Below are 18,789 nucleotides of genomic sequence, written 5' to 3'. Positions count from 1 at the left end.
AATCACGCAGTACATAGAAAACCAGGAAGACCGCAAAAAAGCGCTCAAGAAAACATGCATTATATAATTGAGAAGGCAGCGAAACAATAAGAAGCGAGCGAGTGACATATACAACCATATTCATGAGTTCTGCTACTTCGGAAACAAAGCACGATGTAAACCTACACTTTAAATTAAGTTCATAGACAGGCTGCCGCTGGCGTTTGTAATTTAGTGCCTGTCCATATAAGGCCGTCCGTCAGCGGCAATCCAATAGCAAACTGCCACGGGTAAATATTCACAGGTGAAGGACTGTGCTTATGGAGAGGAAGATGAGATGGTCAGGGTGGTGTTTGACACAAACTCAGCGAAACTGCGAGAGAAAGTTTTAAGTGCCAGGACTAAGGTAACATTAAATACAGCCATGGACATAGCACGAGATGGCACCAGCACAGCTGGGAACCTTCGATGCAAGTACACCGAGTGGCTCACGTGAACTGACGCAGTGCACAGATAAAAGGCAACAGTTCCAAAGAGCTGAACAAAAACCGAATTACACAATTGAAAAGGCAGCAAAAATATGAAGCGCCTGATAAGCATATTCATAAATGCAGCTACTGTGGAAACAAAGCACACGGTGGAAAAGTCAATGTCCCGCTAAAGGAAGACAGTGTAAAAAAAACCTGTGCATGCAGTGTGTCAGGTCTCAGAGCTGTTTATTGATGCAGTAAGAAACGAATCGATGAATGAAACCTGTCATCTTTACAACGATTGACAAACACGGAATGTAACTTGAACACAACACATCCTACAAATACGAACCTGATTGAAAGAAATAATGATAATCAAATCCTTGATGACAGCAACACTCAGTAACACTCACAAAACAAATACTGTATATTGACAGTCATGTTACGTTATTTTTAAAATGTTCCCTTTTCTTTTCTACCTTTTTAACACACTACTTCTCGCTGCGATACGCGGGTATATATATATGTATATATATATATCCCGCTCTACATACTCGAATAATGGATACTTTATTCGCCATCAATGATTGTTTTGGTAAAGCCATACTTAGTGTATTCATTAGATGAACGGTAAAAAAGTAAGAGCGAGGGGAGGATGACTTATTGAGGCATGCAGGCTGTAGTGCGTGTCAACTCTATCTGAATTGCGCGATCACATTTGAAAAAATATATCTTTTCAAGTTCTATTTAGTCCATATGTGTCAAACTCAAGGGCCACGGGCCACATCCGGCCCGGTGTAATTATATCCGGCCCGCGAGATCATTTTATATACTGTATTATTGTTATTAAAGCCCAGGTACTGTATATGAAGCGCTGGTAACACAATAAACTACAGATCCCATAATGCAGCGCTTCAGCTGCCTTGCCGAACACTTACCGCGTTAATCAAGTCTACCTTATGATGCTGCAAGTTATTGCGAAGCTAGAGTTATTGCGCACTGAGTTTGCACGGCGCTTTGGTGACTTTGAAGAACAAAAAAAGTCCGTCTACATGCGGCTCGAACCTTGTGCATGTTTGGTAGCACATATCTGTGTGAGAAGCTCTTCTCAGTGATAAAGACTAACAAAACAGCACACAGGAGTCGCCTCACTGATGAGCACCTGCAATCCATCCTGAGAATCTCCACAACACAGAACCTCACACCAAACAGAAACGAACTTGTGGCCAAAAAAAGATGCCAGGCGCCCAGCTCTAAAATGACATATGAGCAAAGACAACTGAATGATTTGATTTGTTATTGCACGTAAGAGCGGAGTCAACGTTTTAACAAACAGCGTATTGCACTGATCTGAAATAGCTGTGTGTGTATATATGTAGATATGTATGTATATGTATATATATGTTTATATATGTGTGTGTGTATGTATATATATATATATATATATATATATATATATATATATATATATATATATATATATATATATATATATATATGACAACAACACTCATCACTCACAACAGTGACAAAACAATTACATTGACAATCAGGTTACGTTATTTTCAAAATGTTTCCTTTTCTTTTCATTGCTTCTTTAACACACTACTTCTCCGCTGCGAAGCGCGGGTATTTTGCTAGTAGAAAATATTTTAAAAATTATAAAATGTATAAAATTGTTCATATTCAATATCTGGTTTTGATTATGCTTATTTTTATAAGGGGGCAGCACAGTGGCGCAGTGGGTAGCACTGCTGCCTGGCAGTTAGGAGACCCGGGTTTGTTTCCTGGGTCCTCCCAGCGTGAAGTTTGCATGTTCTCCCCGTGTCTGCGTGGGTTTCCTCCAAGTACTCCGGTTTCCTCCCACACTGCAAAGACATGTAGGTTAGGTGCATTGGCGATTTCTAAATTGCCCCTAGTGTGTACTTGGTGTGTGTGTGTGCCCTGCGGTGGGCTGGCACCCTGCCCGGGGTTTGTTTCCTGTCTTGCGCCCTGTGTTGGCTGGGATTGGCTCGAGCAGAACCCCCAGCAGACATCCCAATAGCGGGTTGGATAATGGATGGATGGATGGATGTTTTTATCAGACAAAAACAAAACCAGATAGTAAATCATGTAGTGTAATAAGCTTCCACTAACATTAAACTAATATTATATCCAAACCATTTAAGTGTACAGTTCTGTCTGATTCTGACACAAAACTAAACTCCATAGTATCTCTTTAATCATACCATAATTACTAAAACTAATATATATAAAAATAAAATAGAAATGTCTTTATGAAATAAAAATATACAATGAAGGAGAACTAAAACTAAACTGAATTTCCAAGTAAGATGAGAAAAAATCTAGGAATAAAAACTAAAATAAAAAAGCAAAACTATAATAACCTTGGGCACACAAAACATTTCATGAAAACTGGTTCAGATTTGCAAGATTAGAGAACAAACAAACATACAAATAAACAGACATTCAATTGGTGAAGTGAAATTCATAGTGTAATCAACAAGACTGCTGTGCTTAACCGCATCCCTGCTCCTTGGAAAAACAGGAAAAAACAAATATTTATATAGCACATTTTCATACAAACAATGTAGCTCAAAGCACTTTACAAGTAGAAGAAGGCATCATACAAAGGAAATAAAGGCGTTGACTTGGTAAAAAACATTGTTTAAATAGAGTTACAGTGATCCCTCGCTATATCGCGCTTCGACTTTCGCGGCTTCACTCCATTGCGGATTTTAAATGTAAGCATATCTAAATATATATCACGGATTTTTCGCTGGTTTGCAGATTTCTGCGGACACTGGGTCTTTTAATTTATGGTACATGCTTCCTCAGTTTGTTTGCCCTGTTGATTTCATACAAGGCACGCTATTGGCGGATGGCTGAGAAGCTACCCAATCAGAGCACGTATTACGTATTAAATAAAACTCCTCAATGATATACGATATGCTTCCCGTGCGGTGCTTCGCACACTTAAAAGCTCTAACAGCCCGTATTAATTTTTGATTGTTTGCTTTTCTCTGTCTCTCTTATTCTCTCTGACATTCTCTGCTCCTGACGGAGGGGGTGTGAGCAGAGGGGCTGTTTGCACAGTGGCTGTTTGCTTAGAAGATACGGAGGCTACTCTAAAAAATGCTGAACGACTACCTTCACATTGCTCCCTTCATTGCGGCCACTTTATCGCGGTGCTTCGCATACATAAAAGTCCAACAGTCCTATTGATTTTTGCTTGTTTACTTTTCTCTCACTCTCCTTTGAAGAGGAAGATATGTTTGCATTCTTTTAATTGTGAAGAAGAACTGTCATCTCTGTCTTGTCATGGAGCACAGTTTAAACTTTTGACTAAAGGGTGTTATTTCATCTCTAGAGGGCTCTAATAATGTTAAAAAAACGTATTTAGAAGGTCGTAAACAGGTTTTCAGTGCTCCAACTGCGAAAATATTAGATTTATAAATAAAGAATTCTACTTCGTGGAAATATATTTATCTGTCTGAAGCAGATTAACTGCGATAAACAAGGGTTTACTATGTAACTGTGCGGAGAATATTTACAAACAGTGTGGGAGAGTTTCTAAGGGCTTAAAATATATAAAAATACAAACATACGGTTTCTACTTCGAGGATTTTCACCTATCGCGGGAGGTTCTGGAACACAACCCCTGTGATCGAGTAGGGATTGCTGTATTGCTGTCTAAAAATTGACTGAAAAGCGAACACTGACTTGTGGACATACTATAATTTTCACATTCCTATTTTTGGTAACACTTTAGTTTATGTAATGCAAAAATGCTTCTAGTATTCATATACTGTTAAGCAACAACTCATAAATGAATGCATTCTTTGGTGATAATCACACTTAGAAAGCATCAGTAAAGTGTTTATTCATCTGTGCAATGTGCCCTGCTAACAACACATCACTTTGGAACGGTCACAAGTGGCCTAGGCGTAACATATGTCTCTTGATATTGCATACTTTAGTATAAGTCCTGTAAATCCTTCATTGTCATAAGTAATTCTACCAACATATCATTGACCTTTATAAGTGTTATGAAGACGGAAAGAAGCCTTTGTTGAGTGATTGTTACAAAAGACTAAAAGAGTAATAGATGCATATTTTCAGTACATAAACTACATCGTTAGCCTGTTTTTTTCTGTTTTTAGTGTTATTCCTTTCATATTTTGCTCTCCAGCATTGCAGGTCACTTTATGTTACTGGCTCCCTTGTTTGTCACAGTCATTACTGAAGATGCAGCCATTGGTGATTAGTGGATATGAGCACCTGATGACATGTGAGGCTGTGGAGGCATTTATTTAAGATGAAGGCTACTTTATATGCTATGCTTGCCAGTCTTTAGATGCAGAACTTGTCTGTGTTGAACAAAGAAATACACATCATTGTGTTAGATGCCACAAGTGTGGGGTCCTGCCTTATGCATTTGGGGTACATGCCAATAATACTGAATGGAATTTCGTACACTTCTTAATCTTATTAATAGCATTTTAAATTCCAAAGGCTGACATTAAGACTAATTAAATACTGTTTTGTCCAGGATAACTGCATATTAACGCCCAACGTGGATCAGAAAAACAGCGACCAGGACAGTTTTGGTGATGCTTGTGACAATTGTCGGCATGCTGTTAACCCTGATCAAAAAGACACTGACAATGATGGCAAAGGAGATATCTGCGACAACGACATGGATGGAGATGGTAAGGAAACCAAATACTCTCTGCTAAGTTGTATTATAAAAAATAACACGTTCAAGTAGTAAATCTGAACTGTGTCAACAGCGGTCCTGCCACTAATACGACGGCTACAGTATACTATATTTTCATTGATTTAGGGGAATTGTAGATTTCAATAATCAATGATAACTTATATACAATACAAAACAATACAATTCAATTTATTTTTGTATAGCCCAAAATCACACAAGAAGTGCCACAGTGAGCTTTAACAGACCCTGCCTTTTGACTGCACCCCAGCCTTGACTCTCTAAGAAGAAAAGGAAAAACTTCCAAAAAAATCCTTGTATGGAAAAAAATGAGTTCAAAGAGAGACCCCTTTCCATGTAGTTTGGGCACGCATTGGATGCGAGAAATAAGGTAGTAAATACAATGCAGTATACTGAACAGAGCCCAAGTAATCATCAATACAATATAATAGTGCAATAGAAATATTACAAGTACAGAGCAGAAATCAACAATAGATGATATTACATAATGCAATTTGGAAATTGTATTAACTTATATGCCCACACACAACAGAGAAATGATATAATGAAAATGCAGTACAAAACTGTTCTGCCCAGCATTTTAATATCATTCTGGCCTTAACTATGCTAGGTGGGACTTTCCATTTGGCCTGGCTTTAAAATGTTCAAGTCACCTGCTTCCTTACCCTACAGAGTGTCTTATTCCTTTGTTGTGTATATCCTCCTGCTTTCACAATCTATCTGCCAGCACTGCCATCAATGACCAGTTATAAAGAGTGATGTGTCAGAACTCGGAATGCACCATTTATGAATGATTTTTGTGGTCAAATACCATTGGCAGTCTCAAGTCTCCCTAGAACTGGGGTCAGATGCTCTTTTTAATACATATAAATGATTTGCATAGGAATATACATAATAAGCTGGTTAAGTTTGCAGATGATACCAAGCTAGGTGGATTGGCAGAAAATCTTGAATCCACTGAATCATTCCAGAGGGACTTGGACAGCATACAGGTTGGGGCAAATTTGTGGCAGATGAAATTTGATGTAATTAAGTATTGCATTTAGGACATAAAAGTTTTTGGTTTGAATGCACAATGGGAGTTCTGAAAATTGAAAGTACACCTTATGAGAAGGATTTAGGAGTTATAGTGGTCTCAGCATTATCAGAAGCCATTAAGAAAGCAAACAGAATGTGAGGATATATAGCGCTCTGATGTATACAGTACATTTCCAAGGAGGTTAGGCTTAAACATTATAACACAATGGTTAGGTCTCTTCTAGAGTGTAGTTTTGGTCTCCAGGGTGTAAAAAGGACATATTAGTGTTAGAAAAAGTCAAGAGAAGAGCAACCAGGCTGATTCCAGGGGAAAAGTTATGAAAAAAGATTAAATGAGCTGAGCCTTTTTGGTTTAATCAAAAGGAGATTAAGAGGAGAAATGACTGAAGTGTTTAAAATTATGAAGGGAATTAGAACAGTGGACCAAGACTGTTATTTTCAAATGAGTTTATCAAGAACATGGGGACACAGAAACTTGATAAGGGTAAATAGCACACAAACATTAGGATGTTTTTCTTTATGCAGAGAACCACAGTCACACGGAATAAGCTACCAAGTACTGTGGTGGACAGTAGGACTTTAGATACCCCAAATATCATCAAGTTGAGTATTGAAGAAGAATTAAGTGGATAAGACTGGGAAGCTTAATTTGGGCTGAATGACCTAAACTGGTTTAGATTGTTGTAATGTTTTTAAAAATAGTACCACAATACAGGTGATACCTTGGATTCACCATAAACTACCCGCCCCAGTAGTTGACCAGCCTTGATATTCATCAGGTGTCCACAAAGAGAGTATAGCTCAAAGTGCTTTATGAGATGAAGAAAGAAAAAGGGAAAATATAAAAATAAGATTAGGCAATGCTAAGTAACAAAGAATAAAGTAAGGTGGACAGAAAAAAACAAAAAAAAACTCCAGATGGATGGAGAAAAAAAATAAAATCTGCAGGGGTTCCGATGCCACGAGACCACCCTGCCCCCACCGGGCATTCTACCTTGCATAAATGATCTCAATCAGTCCTCATGTTTTTCAGGCTTCATGTGGAAGAATTAGACGATGATAGTCATGTGGGCATCTGGCCTCCCATCCATCAATGTAGAAACTGCAAGGTGCCTTGATCAGGTGGTGGTGGCGTTAATCGCCACCACAAAAAAACAGATAAAGAACAGCAGAGAAAGTAGGGGTTAGTATGAATCAGAGATAGATAGATAGATAGATAGATAGATAGATAGATAGATAGATAGATAGATAGATAGATAGATAGATAGATAGATAGATACTTGGAGACATGGTAATTACAAATTTTAGGTGCATAACAGCAGAAGGCCGCCTCACCGCTTCTTTTAAGTTTAGCTCTCGGAATTATAAGCAGACACTCATTTGAAGATCTAAGGTTACGATTTGGAGTGTAAGGTGAAAGGCAATCTGAAATATAGGACGGAGTGAGGCTTTGTAAACCATAAAAGGTATTTTAAAATCAGTTCTAAATGGCACAGGTAACCAGTGCAGTGACATAAAAACTGAAGAGATGTGCTCGGAATTTCTTTTCCTAGTTAAGATTCTGGCTGCTGCACTAGTTCAATCACTCATTGCAACTGACTGATGTTTTTTTTGGGTAGTCCAGAGAGGAGTGCGTTACAGTAATCTGGTCGACTAAAAACAAAAGAGTGAACTAATTTCTCAGCATCTTTCAATGATATAAGAGGTCTAACATTTGCTATATTTCTTAACTGAAAATATGCTGTCCTAGTAATCTGATTAATATGTGATTTGAAATTTAGGTCAGAATGAATAATTGACCCTTCAGTTCTTCTGTTTTGACTTTTAAGCCTAATAGATCAAGTTTATTTCTAATATCCTCATTATATCCATTTTTTGCCAGTCACTAAGATTTCTGTTTTCTCCCTCTTTAGTTTGAGGTAAGAGTTTAAGCATGTCAAAACAGCATCAAAGTAGAGTAGAACCTTTCCTGGTAGCACATAGAATGAGTGCTTTGTTTTAAGTTTATTTAATGAGACAAAATAAAATCGGTTTCTGTCTTCATAGCCTTATAAATATACAGTATGTAGCATAGCGGTAGTTGAATATTTATTGTGGTTTAGTCAAGATCAAGTTGTACTGCAAAAAAATTTACTGAATCAGAAAAATTGTATTACCAGATTTTTTCTTTAAAATGTCATTCTAACATTTCATTCCATTTAATAAAATCATTGACCTGTGTTATTTTGTTGGCAAAGTTGCTGAAGTTTTAATATCGGTTGTGAGGTGGACAGATCCAATTTATTATTTCTATGTTATTTTCTAAAAATGAATGGTTAGCACTTACTGTTATTTGTATTGTACTAAGTTAGTTTTGGAAGAGGAGCCATTCAGCTAGTGAGGAAATACAAATATGTGTTTTAAACAGAAATTCCGGGGCTGAGATCAGATTTATGAGGTGACGTCTTCTCCGTTGAAAATTCCAGAGTGACCATATTTTCCTTTGGCTGCTACAATAAATGCTTTGTATAAAATGACCTGGAGAATTAATGAAAGTGACTTTTTTTAGTTTAATCAACGAGCCTACTGTGTTTAACTGCATCTCTGCTCCTTGGTAGAAAAGGAAGAAAGGCAAAATGTATCTTACACATCTGACACTCTCACACTGTATTAAACTATATTAGTGTTCTAATGATTAGAACATTACAATTCTGATGATTCTAATGTTTTAATGATACACTTTAACTTCTATCCGTAGAACAGCATGTTGGGGCAGAGGTTACGACTGCCATCTCACTGTTCCAGTGCACTGGTGTCAAATCCTGGGCTGGATGCTCTCTATGCTAGCAGCACATCTTTGATGCCATGCTGGCCTTTTTCTCATAGGCCCATAGCATTATTTCATGTTTTTGTATTTCAGTTTTAATGTAAAGAATGTGTGTATGTGGTTCATAATTTTTAAAATTTAAAGTTAAATTATTATAGAAGTTATCATGAAAACTGCTTTTTTCCAGGCATTACAAACTTCTTAGATAACTGTCAAAGGGTTCCCAACCGTGACCAGAAAGATAGAGATAATGATGGCGTGGGTGATGCATGTGACAGCTGTCCAGACATAAGCAATCCTAATCAGGTCAGTAACTTAAGTCTTTTAACATTTTGTAAAGGATATCTAATCTGTAACATGGGAATATAAGGGCGGAAAACACAAAATCATATAACATCCTTCTACTGAAATTTGCTGGGATAAAATACACCTTTGGAGATGAATTATTGCCTAGTCATCACATACCAAGACCAGTCCTTCATATGCCTCATCAATGATTTGAAACAGGAAACATGCACTATAAACCAGAAATGCTAAAAACTTTATAGTTAACATATTTTAGTACTCAGCGGTTAGTTTTTGCCACTTATCAAATCCGTACAATGGAATACCCCTTACAGGTTCAACCCCCGTGTGTGTGTGCGTGTGTGTGTGTGTGTGTGTGTGTACATTAATGACAAACTGATAAATGTTATATACTATCATATTGTGAGGAGGAGAAAGAATTGTACCCCTTTTTCATTCTGAGATGCCCCTTGAAGATGAATGTTTCTCCAGTCTCACACAAACGATTGTTTCATTCATCTCATTCCGTAAGCACCAGGGGACTCATGTATAACGCTGTGCATAGAATTCACACTTAAACATGGCATATGGACAAAACTGATAATGTGCGTATGCACAAAAACATCCAGATGCATGAAACTGTGCATATGCCAAGTTTCATGCGTTTCCCCTTTATAAATCCTAACGAACGTGAAATTTAATGCAGGCCCACCCGACTCCTCTCAAATTTTGCACATTTGAATATGCAAATAAATATAAACAGCCCCTTCTGTTCAGTAAAAAAGAAGAATTTCAGCGAATGCAAAGTGGAGGCAAGGAAAAATGTACTATTTGTTGGCTTAAGCTGTGGTATAAGCAACAAAAGGAAATTAATGGAGTGATACAACGTGGCTGAGACACTCGAAAGTTCAAGTTCAGAAACTCACACGGTGCCCAAAATAAAAAAAGAAGTGGACAGATATCAAAGTCGACTTGAAAAGGAGACTTGCAGTCCACCGTTGGTTTATTCTGTTTCAGACAATATTACAAAAGCTGACCCCCATACCGAGGATGCGACTCCAAGCAGTGATGGTGGTGCTCTGCCTGGCATATCTTTGGGCACTGGCTGCACACATACCTCTGCATCAGAAACCGCTGGGTGACTTTCTGGCTGTGTTCTGACGGACGCTGTTCTGGAGTCGCATAATGCAATAGTGGATGCTATAAGAGATGTGGCCAATGAACTAAGGAATATATGGGCTGTACTATGTGATACTGACTACAAATTAAATGAATTGGTTAAAAAATAAATGCTGCATCTGATTACCTGTTTTTATATTCTTGCTAATTACATTCAAATGAAGTTGTAACGATGTCCAATTTGGCTGATCATTTGGTGGGTAATGTTCAGGTTCATCATATTGCATCTCTTCAGGTATGGGCAAGTAACGATTGTGTGCCACATTATGCAGCACACTACATGATTGCACAATGCGACATACTTTCTGTGGACTATAGAGCAGCACATTAACAGAGTGGAAATGCTTTCTATTTACATAAGCATATCAACTCTTTGAAGGTGCCTTTATAGTGTAGTGTTGGCACCAGGTGCCACAAAGGATGGATTCTCTGCTCTTTGCATGGCTCTTTGAGGTGACTCAATATCCTTAAAAGAACTGCTTGCCTTTGACTGTGACTGTTTGGAGTTGCCGTTTTTATATACCGCCCTGCTATAGATAATGTAATGCCAGCTCATTTTCTGGTGATTCATCTCTGGCTGATGTAAGCTGTCCAACACCGTTCCAATAGCAATATGCTTGCAGTTGACCACTCCAATTACATTTGGAAAGCCAGAGGTTGCTGAGAATTGCACTTTGATGTTTCCCAGTTCAACCACAGCGTAAGGAAATCTTGTATATCTGGATGAAAAGCGGATAATATCATCCTATGAAGCTGGCAAGGAACGACTCGGTAATGTTTGTGAAATACCCAATTGGTCAGCAAGTTCACATTGAAAAGCTCCTGTGGCTAAAAACCCGAAAGTGGATGGAACTTGCAAATTAGAAGGTAGAGTGCAATTCGTCAATATATCATATAATAAAATATACTTTTTTATGTGCTTATAATACTTTTCTAATACATAGAGATTACAAATTTTAAGAATACAATTTTCTGTACTTTACGCCAAGTTTCGTTTTTATACATCTGGAAAGGAGAATGGAAATTGTAGTAAACCACATTTTTGTGCATATGCACCATTTATAAATGAGGCCCCTGGGACATTGCATTGTTATGAATTTTACATCACTCTCATGTGCTCCTACATCGAATTTTCTCAATATGCTTTTTAATGTATAAAATAAAGTTTTTGATACTACTTGGCTTTTGTTCTCTTCAGATGTGTTTACACACAGCTGCTTACACTTATTGGATTTACAGACTTGTTATCTTGGTTGGAACAAAGCCACTGTTAACATACATGGCTGCTGATACTTCTCAGATTGTTATATCATTACCTACCTTGTCTATTAAAAGTGTTCAACCTCTTTGGAAGTTTTTACATTTTATTATTATTCAATGCTGAATCACAGTGAGTTTAATTTACTTGACATTGATCAACAGAAAAAGACTTTTTAATGTCAAAATGAAAACAGATCTCTGTACATTTAACTAAAATGATTGTGTAAGTATTTATTATTAGCCCTTTTAATAAAACACACCTAAATCAAGGTTTTGGAAGTTATATAATTACCTAAATGGAGATCATCTGTCTGTGGTTTCCATTGATTCTTTTCCTGTTTGTGGAAGGTCCAACTTGTGTTGAGTCAGTACAGTAGCCAAATCTATGGAATGAAGAAAAATGATCACTTCAAACAACTCTGTGAAATGGTGATTGAAAACACAGGGGATAGAGAAAAGAAAATATGCAAGTCACTGAATATTGTTTGGAATCCATTTACTTTATCAAAACAAAATGGAAAGAGTATGGACCTAGAGACATTACCTAATGGGACTAGAATTAGATCCCCTATGTCATTTTTGCCCTCTTAAATTCCCTGACACTTTCCTCCACAAGTTCTGGGAATGTCCTCCGGCTGAATCCCTCTCCAAGATTCGTCCTTTCCCCATTCTTCTGTCCCCTCAAGGTCTTCTCCTCCTGGACCTTTATTCTCTTTCCTCACTTTCCATTGCTGGTAAGTTGCTTTTAGCCTCTCCCTGAAAATACTCGTATGCTTCTCTTGTCTCTTCTGCACTCTGGAAGTCTTCATTTTACAGTCTTAACCTTCTTGAACTGTCCACATATTGGACAAATAACTCTTCTAGCTCTGCTCTCAACAACTTGCTTTATGCTGTTCAATTAGTAAAGGCTGGGGTTGAGGTCTCCTGTCTACCGCTTCCTGTTTTTTTTCCCCTTACTTCACCATGCACTCCTGCATGTAGTACGTGTGTGTGTGTGTGTGTGTGTGTGTGCATGCATGCTAGTTTACCCATTTCTTGTTGTGTTTCTTTTTAAATATCTGTCTCAAGTGGAGTGGGTTGGGTGCTTGACAATGGGGGTCTGTTTGTATTTGTTCTTACATAGCCCAAAAATCAGTTATTTATTTATTTATCCATCCATCCATCCATTATCCAACCTGCTATATCCTAACTACAGGGTCACGGGGGTCTGCTGGAGCCAATCCCAGCCAACACAGGGCGCAAGGCAGGAAATAAACCCTGGGCAGGGCACCAGCCCACTGCAGATTTATTTATTTATTTATTTATTTATTTATGTATGTATGTATGTATGCATTTATTTATTTATATTATTATTTACCAGTAACGGTGCATTGCACAACAACGCGCAGTGAATACACTTAACTTGAACGTTAATAGTTTTCATTCTCTTTCTCTGTACATTTAGAATTTGTTTGCTCAGAGGTTGATGCGCTTGCTGCTTCCTAAGCAGCTCTTCTTTTCTACACCCTAGCGGCCCACTGCTTCTCTTCTTTTGTCAGAATCTTTTTGCGTTAAAACTGATTAAGTCAGTGTTTGTTTTGCAATTACTTAGTAAATTGTCTTTAATTTGTCACTTAAGCAGGCACTTAAGTCTTAAATCTGCCTCAAGAATGATTTAAGATATGAAGAGGTAGGGAAAGTGACAGCGAAGGTGGTAGGGATGAGAACGGCGCCTGTACGCATGTGCCACACGGCCGCCCTGCTTGCCGCAAACCGAGAGTTGATTCGATAATAAAATAAAATAAAAATAAGAATAACATTGGAGGTCAATCACCAAATAAATAATGATCAAACATTATAATTTCTTAGTAGATAATGGGGTTAGTAATGCCATTTTTATGATTGGCTTTTGCCAATTACTTTTACAGCAAGTACCAAAAATAGAAGGACATCAACATAATTTAAGTATTGTTTCATTTCCCTCCTTTCTAGCTTCTGTTACAAGTCTTGCATTTTCCAGCACAGAAAATATTAGGTTCCTGTTTCGTTTCTTCCTTTCACTATCCTGCACCTATTGCTCAACACAATCATGGGGCCCTGCTTGTATAAATATTCTTTGGCATATCTCATAACTCATTTCTGGGACCCTGTTGGAGATGACCTGTAGCCCTAAACTATGTAGAACACCATACCTCTGGCTAAACCCACTCCAGATGTTTGAGCCTAAACATGCCCTCTAGTGGCTACTAATACAAATGTAGCAGAATAGAAAGAAATGAACTTTTCGAGAAATATGGATTCTATTTTTAGTCAAGTCAAGTCAAGTGGCTTTATTGTCATACCATCCATACACAGTGACACAAAATAATATTCCCCAGGACTGCAGTGCAATATATACATAAATACAGGACAAGTGCAAGACAGGTAAAGAACTATACTAAAAGAGACAAATAAATAATTAAAAATAAATAATAGGTTTTGTAAGTGACTAGATAATAATAATTTGAATTGATTGTAATAAATAAATAATAAATAACAATAAAACTGATATTAAAGTAAAACAACAGTAGTGACAAGTGAAACAAATATCGAGTTAAGCCAGGTTGGGGAGCATGCACTTGTACAGCGTGTTGCCACACCCACTAGTTGACGAAACAGCTCATGATCCTGGCTGGCAATCCCCCAGGCAGACACGCGGTCCAGTCCCACCCTCCAGAAATGAACCTCTATCTGCCACAGCCAGGTATTACGTGGTAGACACCTTGGCCTGTTCCAGCCACTCGGGTCCTCAAAAATGAGGATCCTGCAAGCCGGATCATCCTCAGGGAAATGCACCACATGGTCATAGTGCTGTAACTGACGCTCCCTCACAATGTAGCTAATGTGCCTCATTCGGGCCTCCATGAGCAAACCGCTCATTCGACACAAAGTCAAACCAATGGTACCCCAGGATTCTCCGGAGAGACACAATACCAAAGGAGTCCAGTCTTCATCTCAGATCACTGAATGGCATCCATGTCTCACAACCATATAGCAAGACAGGAAGCACCAGGATTCTAAAGACTTGGACCTTCATCCTTTTGCACAGATATCAGGAGCGACACACACCCCTTTCCAGCGACCTCATGATTTTACTGGTATACATTTGCTACTAGGGGCAAGTCTGAGGGCAGGGGGGTAGCACAGAATTCAGTCTCTGGACAGCTAAGGGGTAGAAAATCTTGTAGAACCTGGCAGAACCAGTTTGGATGCTGCAGTACCTTCAGCTGAATTGAAATGGGACAAAAAGATTGTTGGTGGGCTGGGAGTGGTCCTTCATGATATTGTAAGCTTTGTAGATATAATGCTTTATAAAGAGGTCTTCAATGGAGGACAGAGAGGACCCTAATATATACAGTGGCAAGAAAAATGATGTGAACTCTTCCAAAATAACTGCATTTATGAATAAATGTGTCTTAAAATAAACAATAAACAATCTGGTTTAACTAAAAGATCTCAACGTATTGTATTGCTCTTGTACATATTGAACACATTTGCAGTGTAGGTTGGAAAAAGTATGTGAACCCATAGGCTGATGACTTCAACCACAACTAATTGGAAGCAGAAGTTAGCAAATCTGGCATTCAGTCAGTGAAATGAGAGCGGAAGTGTGGCTTAGAGATACTTTGACCAATAAAAAGACTCAAACAGATTGAGTTTGCTATTCACAAGATGCATCCGCTGGTGTGAAGCATGCATTGCTAAACAAAGATTTCAGAAGATGTACGATCAAAGATACGTGATTTTCTTAAAGGTGAAAAGGGTTATAAAGTAATTTCAAAGCTTTTAGATATTCCACAGTTAGGCAAATTGTGTATGAATGCTGATGATTTAGCACTGTGGCTGCTCTCCCTAGATGTGGGCACCCAGCCAAGATGACTCAATAGGCACAACACAGTGAGCTAAAAAGACTCCTAGAGTAGCAGCTAAAGGCCTGAAGGGATCTTTGGAACAGGTTAACAAGTCTTTTCATGAGTCTACCATATGCAATACATTGAGCAGACATGGCGTCTATGACAGGACACCTAGAAGGAAGCCACTGTTCTCAAAATAAAACATCACTCCACATGTGAAGTTTGCCAAAGACCACCTTGACACTCAACAACACTATTGAGAAACTGCAGACTGGGTTGAATTGTTCAAGAAGAATATGGAGCTGAACAAATGGCCTACTAATTAAATCCAAGAGTTCACTTAGTTCTTCCATGGCACACCATGAGTATTCAATGCGTAAGTGTTCAATAAGGATATGAATGTTCATAGTTGTTTGTGTGTTACTAACTTAAGCTTATTGTGTTTTTCTCTACTGTACTTCTAAATTATATGAAAATCAAATCACATTTTTATGACAAATTAATGTGGAAAACCGGGTCATTTCAAAGGGTTTGCATGCTTGCCACCATATAATTAACTGATATTTTAATTTGTGTGAATCTTTGAGAGGCATTCAGTGTATGAAATGTGCCATATAGATACCATTTATTATTATTACTGGTGTCAGTTTTTCCAAGCCTGGAAAAATGTTTGTAGACATTTGGTGGTCTTGTGTGCCACTCTTATAGGATTTATTTTGCATTTGTTTTGGAGTGCAGCAATCCATGAATTATTTTCTACAAATTCAGTGAATGTTTTATTCTTAAAGACTGAATTGTCATTTTGCAACTAGTCATTTAACATTGTCCTTTCTTCTCCTCCATAGTCAGATATTGATAATGATCTTGTGGGGGACACCTGTGACACAAACCAAGACAGGTATGCTTTTGTCGCCAATCATTTGATCAGTAGCTTTATTTCTAATTTTTCTGTTGGTGACTGTAGTGGTTTCATCATTCATCACAATTAGCATCATTACTGGTTTACCAGACATGTTCCAGATTTATGCAGTTTAGCTGGTTGCCCCACAAATCTTTTTCCTCCAATCTCCATGGTCCTGGGCATCCTTTGGAGTAAGACTTATGATTTTCATACCATCAGACACCATCTCAAGTTACATCTCCTTTGGTCTCCTCCTTGGTTTCATACCCTCCACCTTCATCTTAGAGCACCTCTTCACCCAATCATCTTCTTTCTTTTTCCACATTAGTCCACTTCTCCTCAGCACAGTTATCATCTCCACACCGTCTTTCTCTTAACTCAACACTCATCATCTTCATAGAAGAGCAACTAGGCTGATTCCAAGACTAAAAGGTATGAGATATGAAGAGAGACTATAGGAGTTGAACATTTCCAGTTTAAGCAAACTGAGTTTAAGAGGTGGCATAACTGAAGTGTTTAAAAATATGAAAGGAATTAGTAAAGTGGATGCCAACTGTTACAACAAAAAATCTTTAAATCTCAACTTGATGTTTTTTTGGAAGATCTAGGTGACTATGTTGGATGAACATGTTGGGCTCAATGGCTTGTACTCCTTACAATTGTTCTAAAGTTCTTACTCCCTGACACTCCATACATCCACCTGAGCATTCTCCTCTCTATTCTTTCCAGCTCTGCTTCATGTCCCACCTTCAACAGCCATGCGTCACTGCCATACAACGCCTTACACAGCTTTCATAAACATTGCCTGTATTGCCAGAAAGATTTGTTTAGAAGTCAGAAGAAAGGACAGATCACAGAATTTCTTATGTGACCTATTTCTCTTACTGTCATTGCTGACCCCACTACTCCATGTGCACTCAGTATGTCACCTAAGTTGCAGACCTACAGATGAAATGTAGAATGGATAAAGCTTTTACTCTTCTGGCCTGACAACAAAGATTACATCTGTTTTTTTTTTCCTTTACTGGCATGAAGCCATACTTTCTTTTGATTCCTGATTATTTTCACTAGCATTCCATGAAGAGTATTTGAAAGGACCCACACTCCAGTAGATCAGCTTGTCGTTTGTATACTAGAATGAGCACATTTCTTTTCCAGTCTTCAGGAATCCTCCCTTCACAAACAATCACATTACACAGGCCTGTCAACCATTCAACTCCAGTAACTTTTGCTGCCTACAACATTACCAACATCACTCTCGTTGTGACCTTCATCTTTTGCAACCTCCACTTTAGAAAACATACAACTCAGTCTTTCTGTTTTCTCACAATGAGCATCATTGTGTCCTCCTCATTCAGTAACTTCTCCATGTACTTCTTCTACGAGTCCTTAATCCCATTACTATTAATCATGATGTTCCCTTCATATTTTTTTTCAAATAATTTAAATCTTCCACATCCTGTCTTTCTTTTCTGTCTGTCCACTTTGAGATCCTGAATATAGTTCTCAGTCCTTCTTCATTCTGCAGCCACCTTGCAAACTCCTGTCTTTAAGCTTCTTACAGCTTCTTTTTTTCCATTTTTGTTTGCTTCCTTATAGATCGCCTTGTCACCTTCTGCCTATTGTCTTCTCCTTTTGGCTGCTCCTGTTAGGGGTTGTCACAATGGATAATCTTGTTCCATATCTTTCTGTCCTCTACATCTTGCTCTGTCACACTCATCACCTGCATGTCCTCTCTCACCACACTCATAAACCTTCTCTTAGGCCTTCCTCTTTTCCTCTTGCCTAGCAGCTCTATCCTTAGCATCCTTTTCCCGATATACCCAGCATCTACTCTCAGCAAATGTCCACATTTTCTTTTATGCCTAATAGCATTTCCTGTTTTTCTCAATTGCCATCTTTACCACAGCATTTCACCACCCTGTTTTTTATGTCTCAGTGGTCTGTTTCTCTAATCCTAGACTTCTTATGTAGTTTTCCACTTGTCATTTTGAATACACAATGGGCGGTCGGAAAATCGAGAGTACACCTCAAGAGAAGGATTTAGGAGTTATAGTGGACTCTAAGCTATCAACTTCCAGACAGTGTTCAAAAGCCATTAAGAAGGCAAATAAAATGTGAGGTTATATAGCACGATGTGTGGAGTACAAGTCACAGGAGGTTATGTTCAACCTTTATAACACACTGGAGAGGCTTCATCTGGAGTACTGTGTGCAGTTTTGGTCTCCTGTAAAAAAAGCACTAGAAAAGGTCCAGAGAAG

The 18,789-nt window shown here is 38.2% G+C and overlaps 1 protein-coding gene across 1 annotated transcript in view; it reads left to right on the top strand.

Annotated features, from left to right (window-relative positions):
- Positions 1-18,789, top strand: part of thbs4a (thrombospondin 4a) — a 169,672-nt gene that overhangs the window by 83,447 nt on the left and 67,436 nt on the right. Inside the window, exons 13-15 of the mRNA XM_039758372.1 lie at positions 5,002-5,161; positions 9,219-9,337; positions 16,473-16,525. Of these exons, the coding sequence (XP_039614306.1) occupies positions 5,002-5,161; positions 9,219-9,337; positions 16,473-16,525 (332 nt within the window). The remainder of the gene's footprint in view (positions 1-5,001; positions 5,162-9,218; positions 9,338-16,472; positions 16,526-18,789) is intronic.

This window comes from Polypterus senegalus, chromosome 7 (genome assembly GCF_016835505.1).
Source record: "Polypterus senegalus isolate Bchr_013 chromosome 7, ASM1683550v1, whole genome shotgun sequence".
NCBI classification, from domain to species: domain Eukaryota; kingdom Metazoa; phylum Chordata; class Cladistia; order Polypteriformes; family Polypteridae; genus Polypterus; species Polypterus senegalus.
The sequence above is the reverse complement of the archived record's forward strand: the minus strand, read 5'-3'. Positions and strand labels throughout refer to the sequence as shown.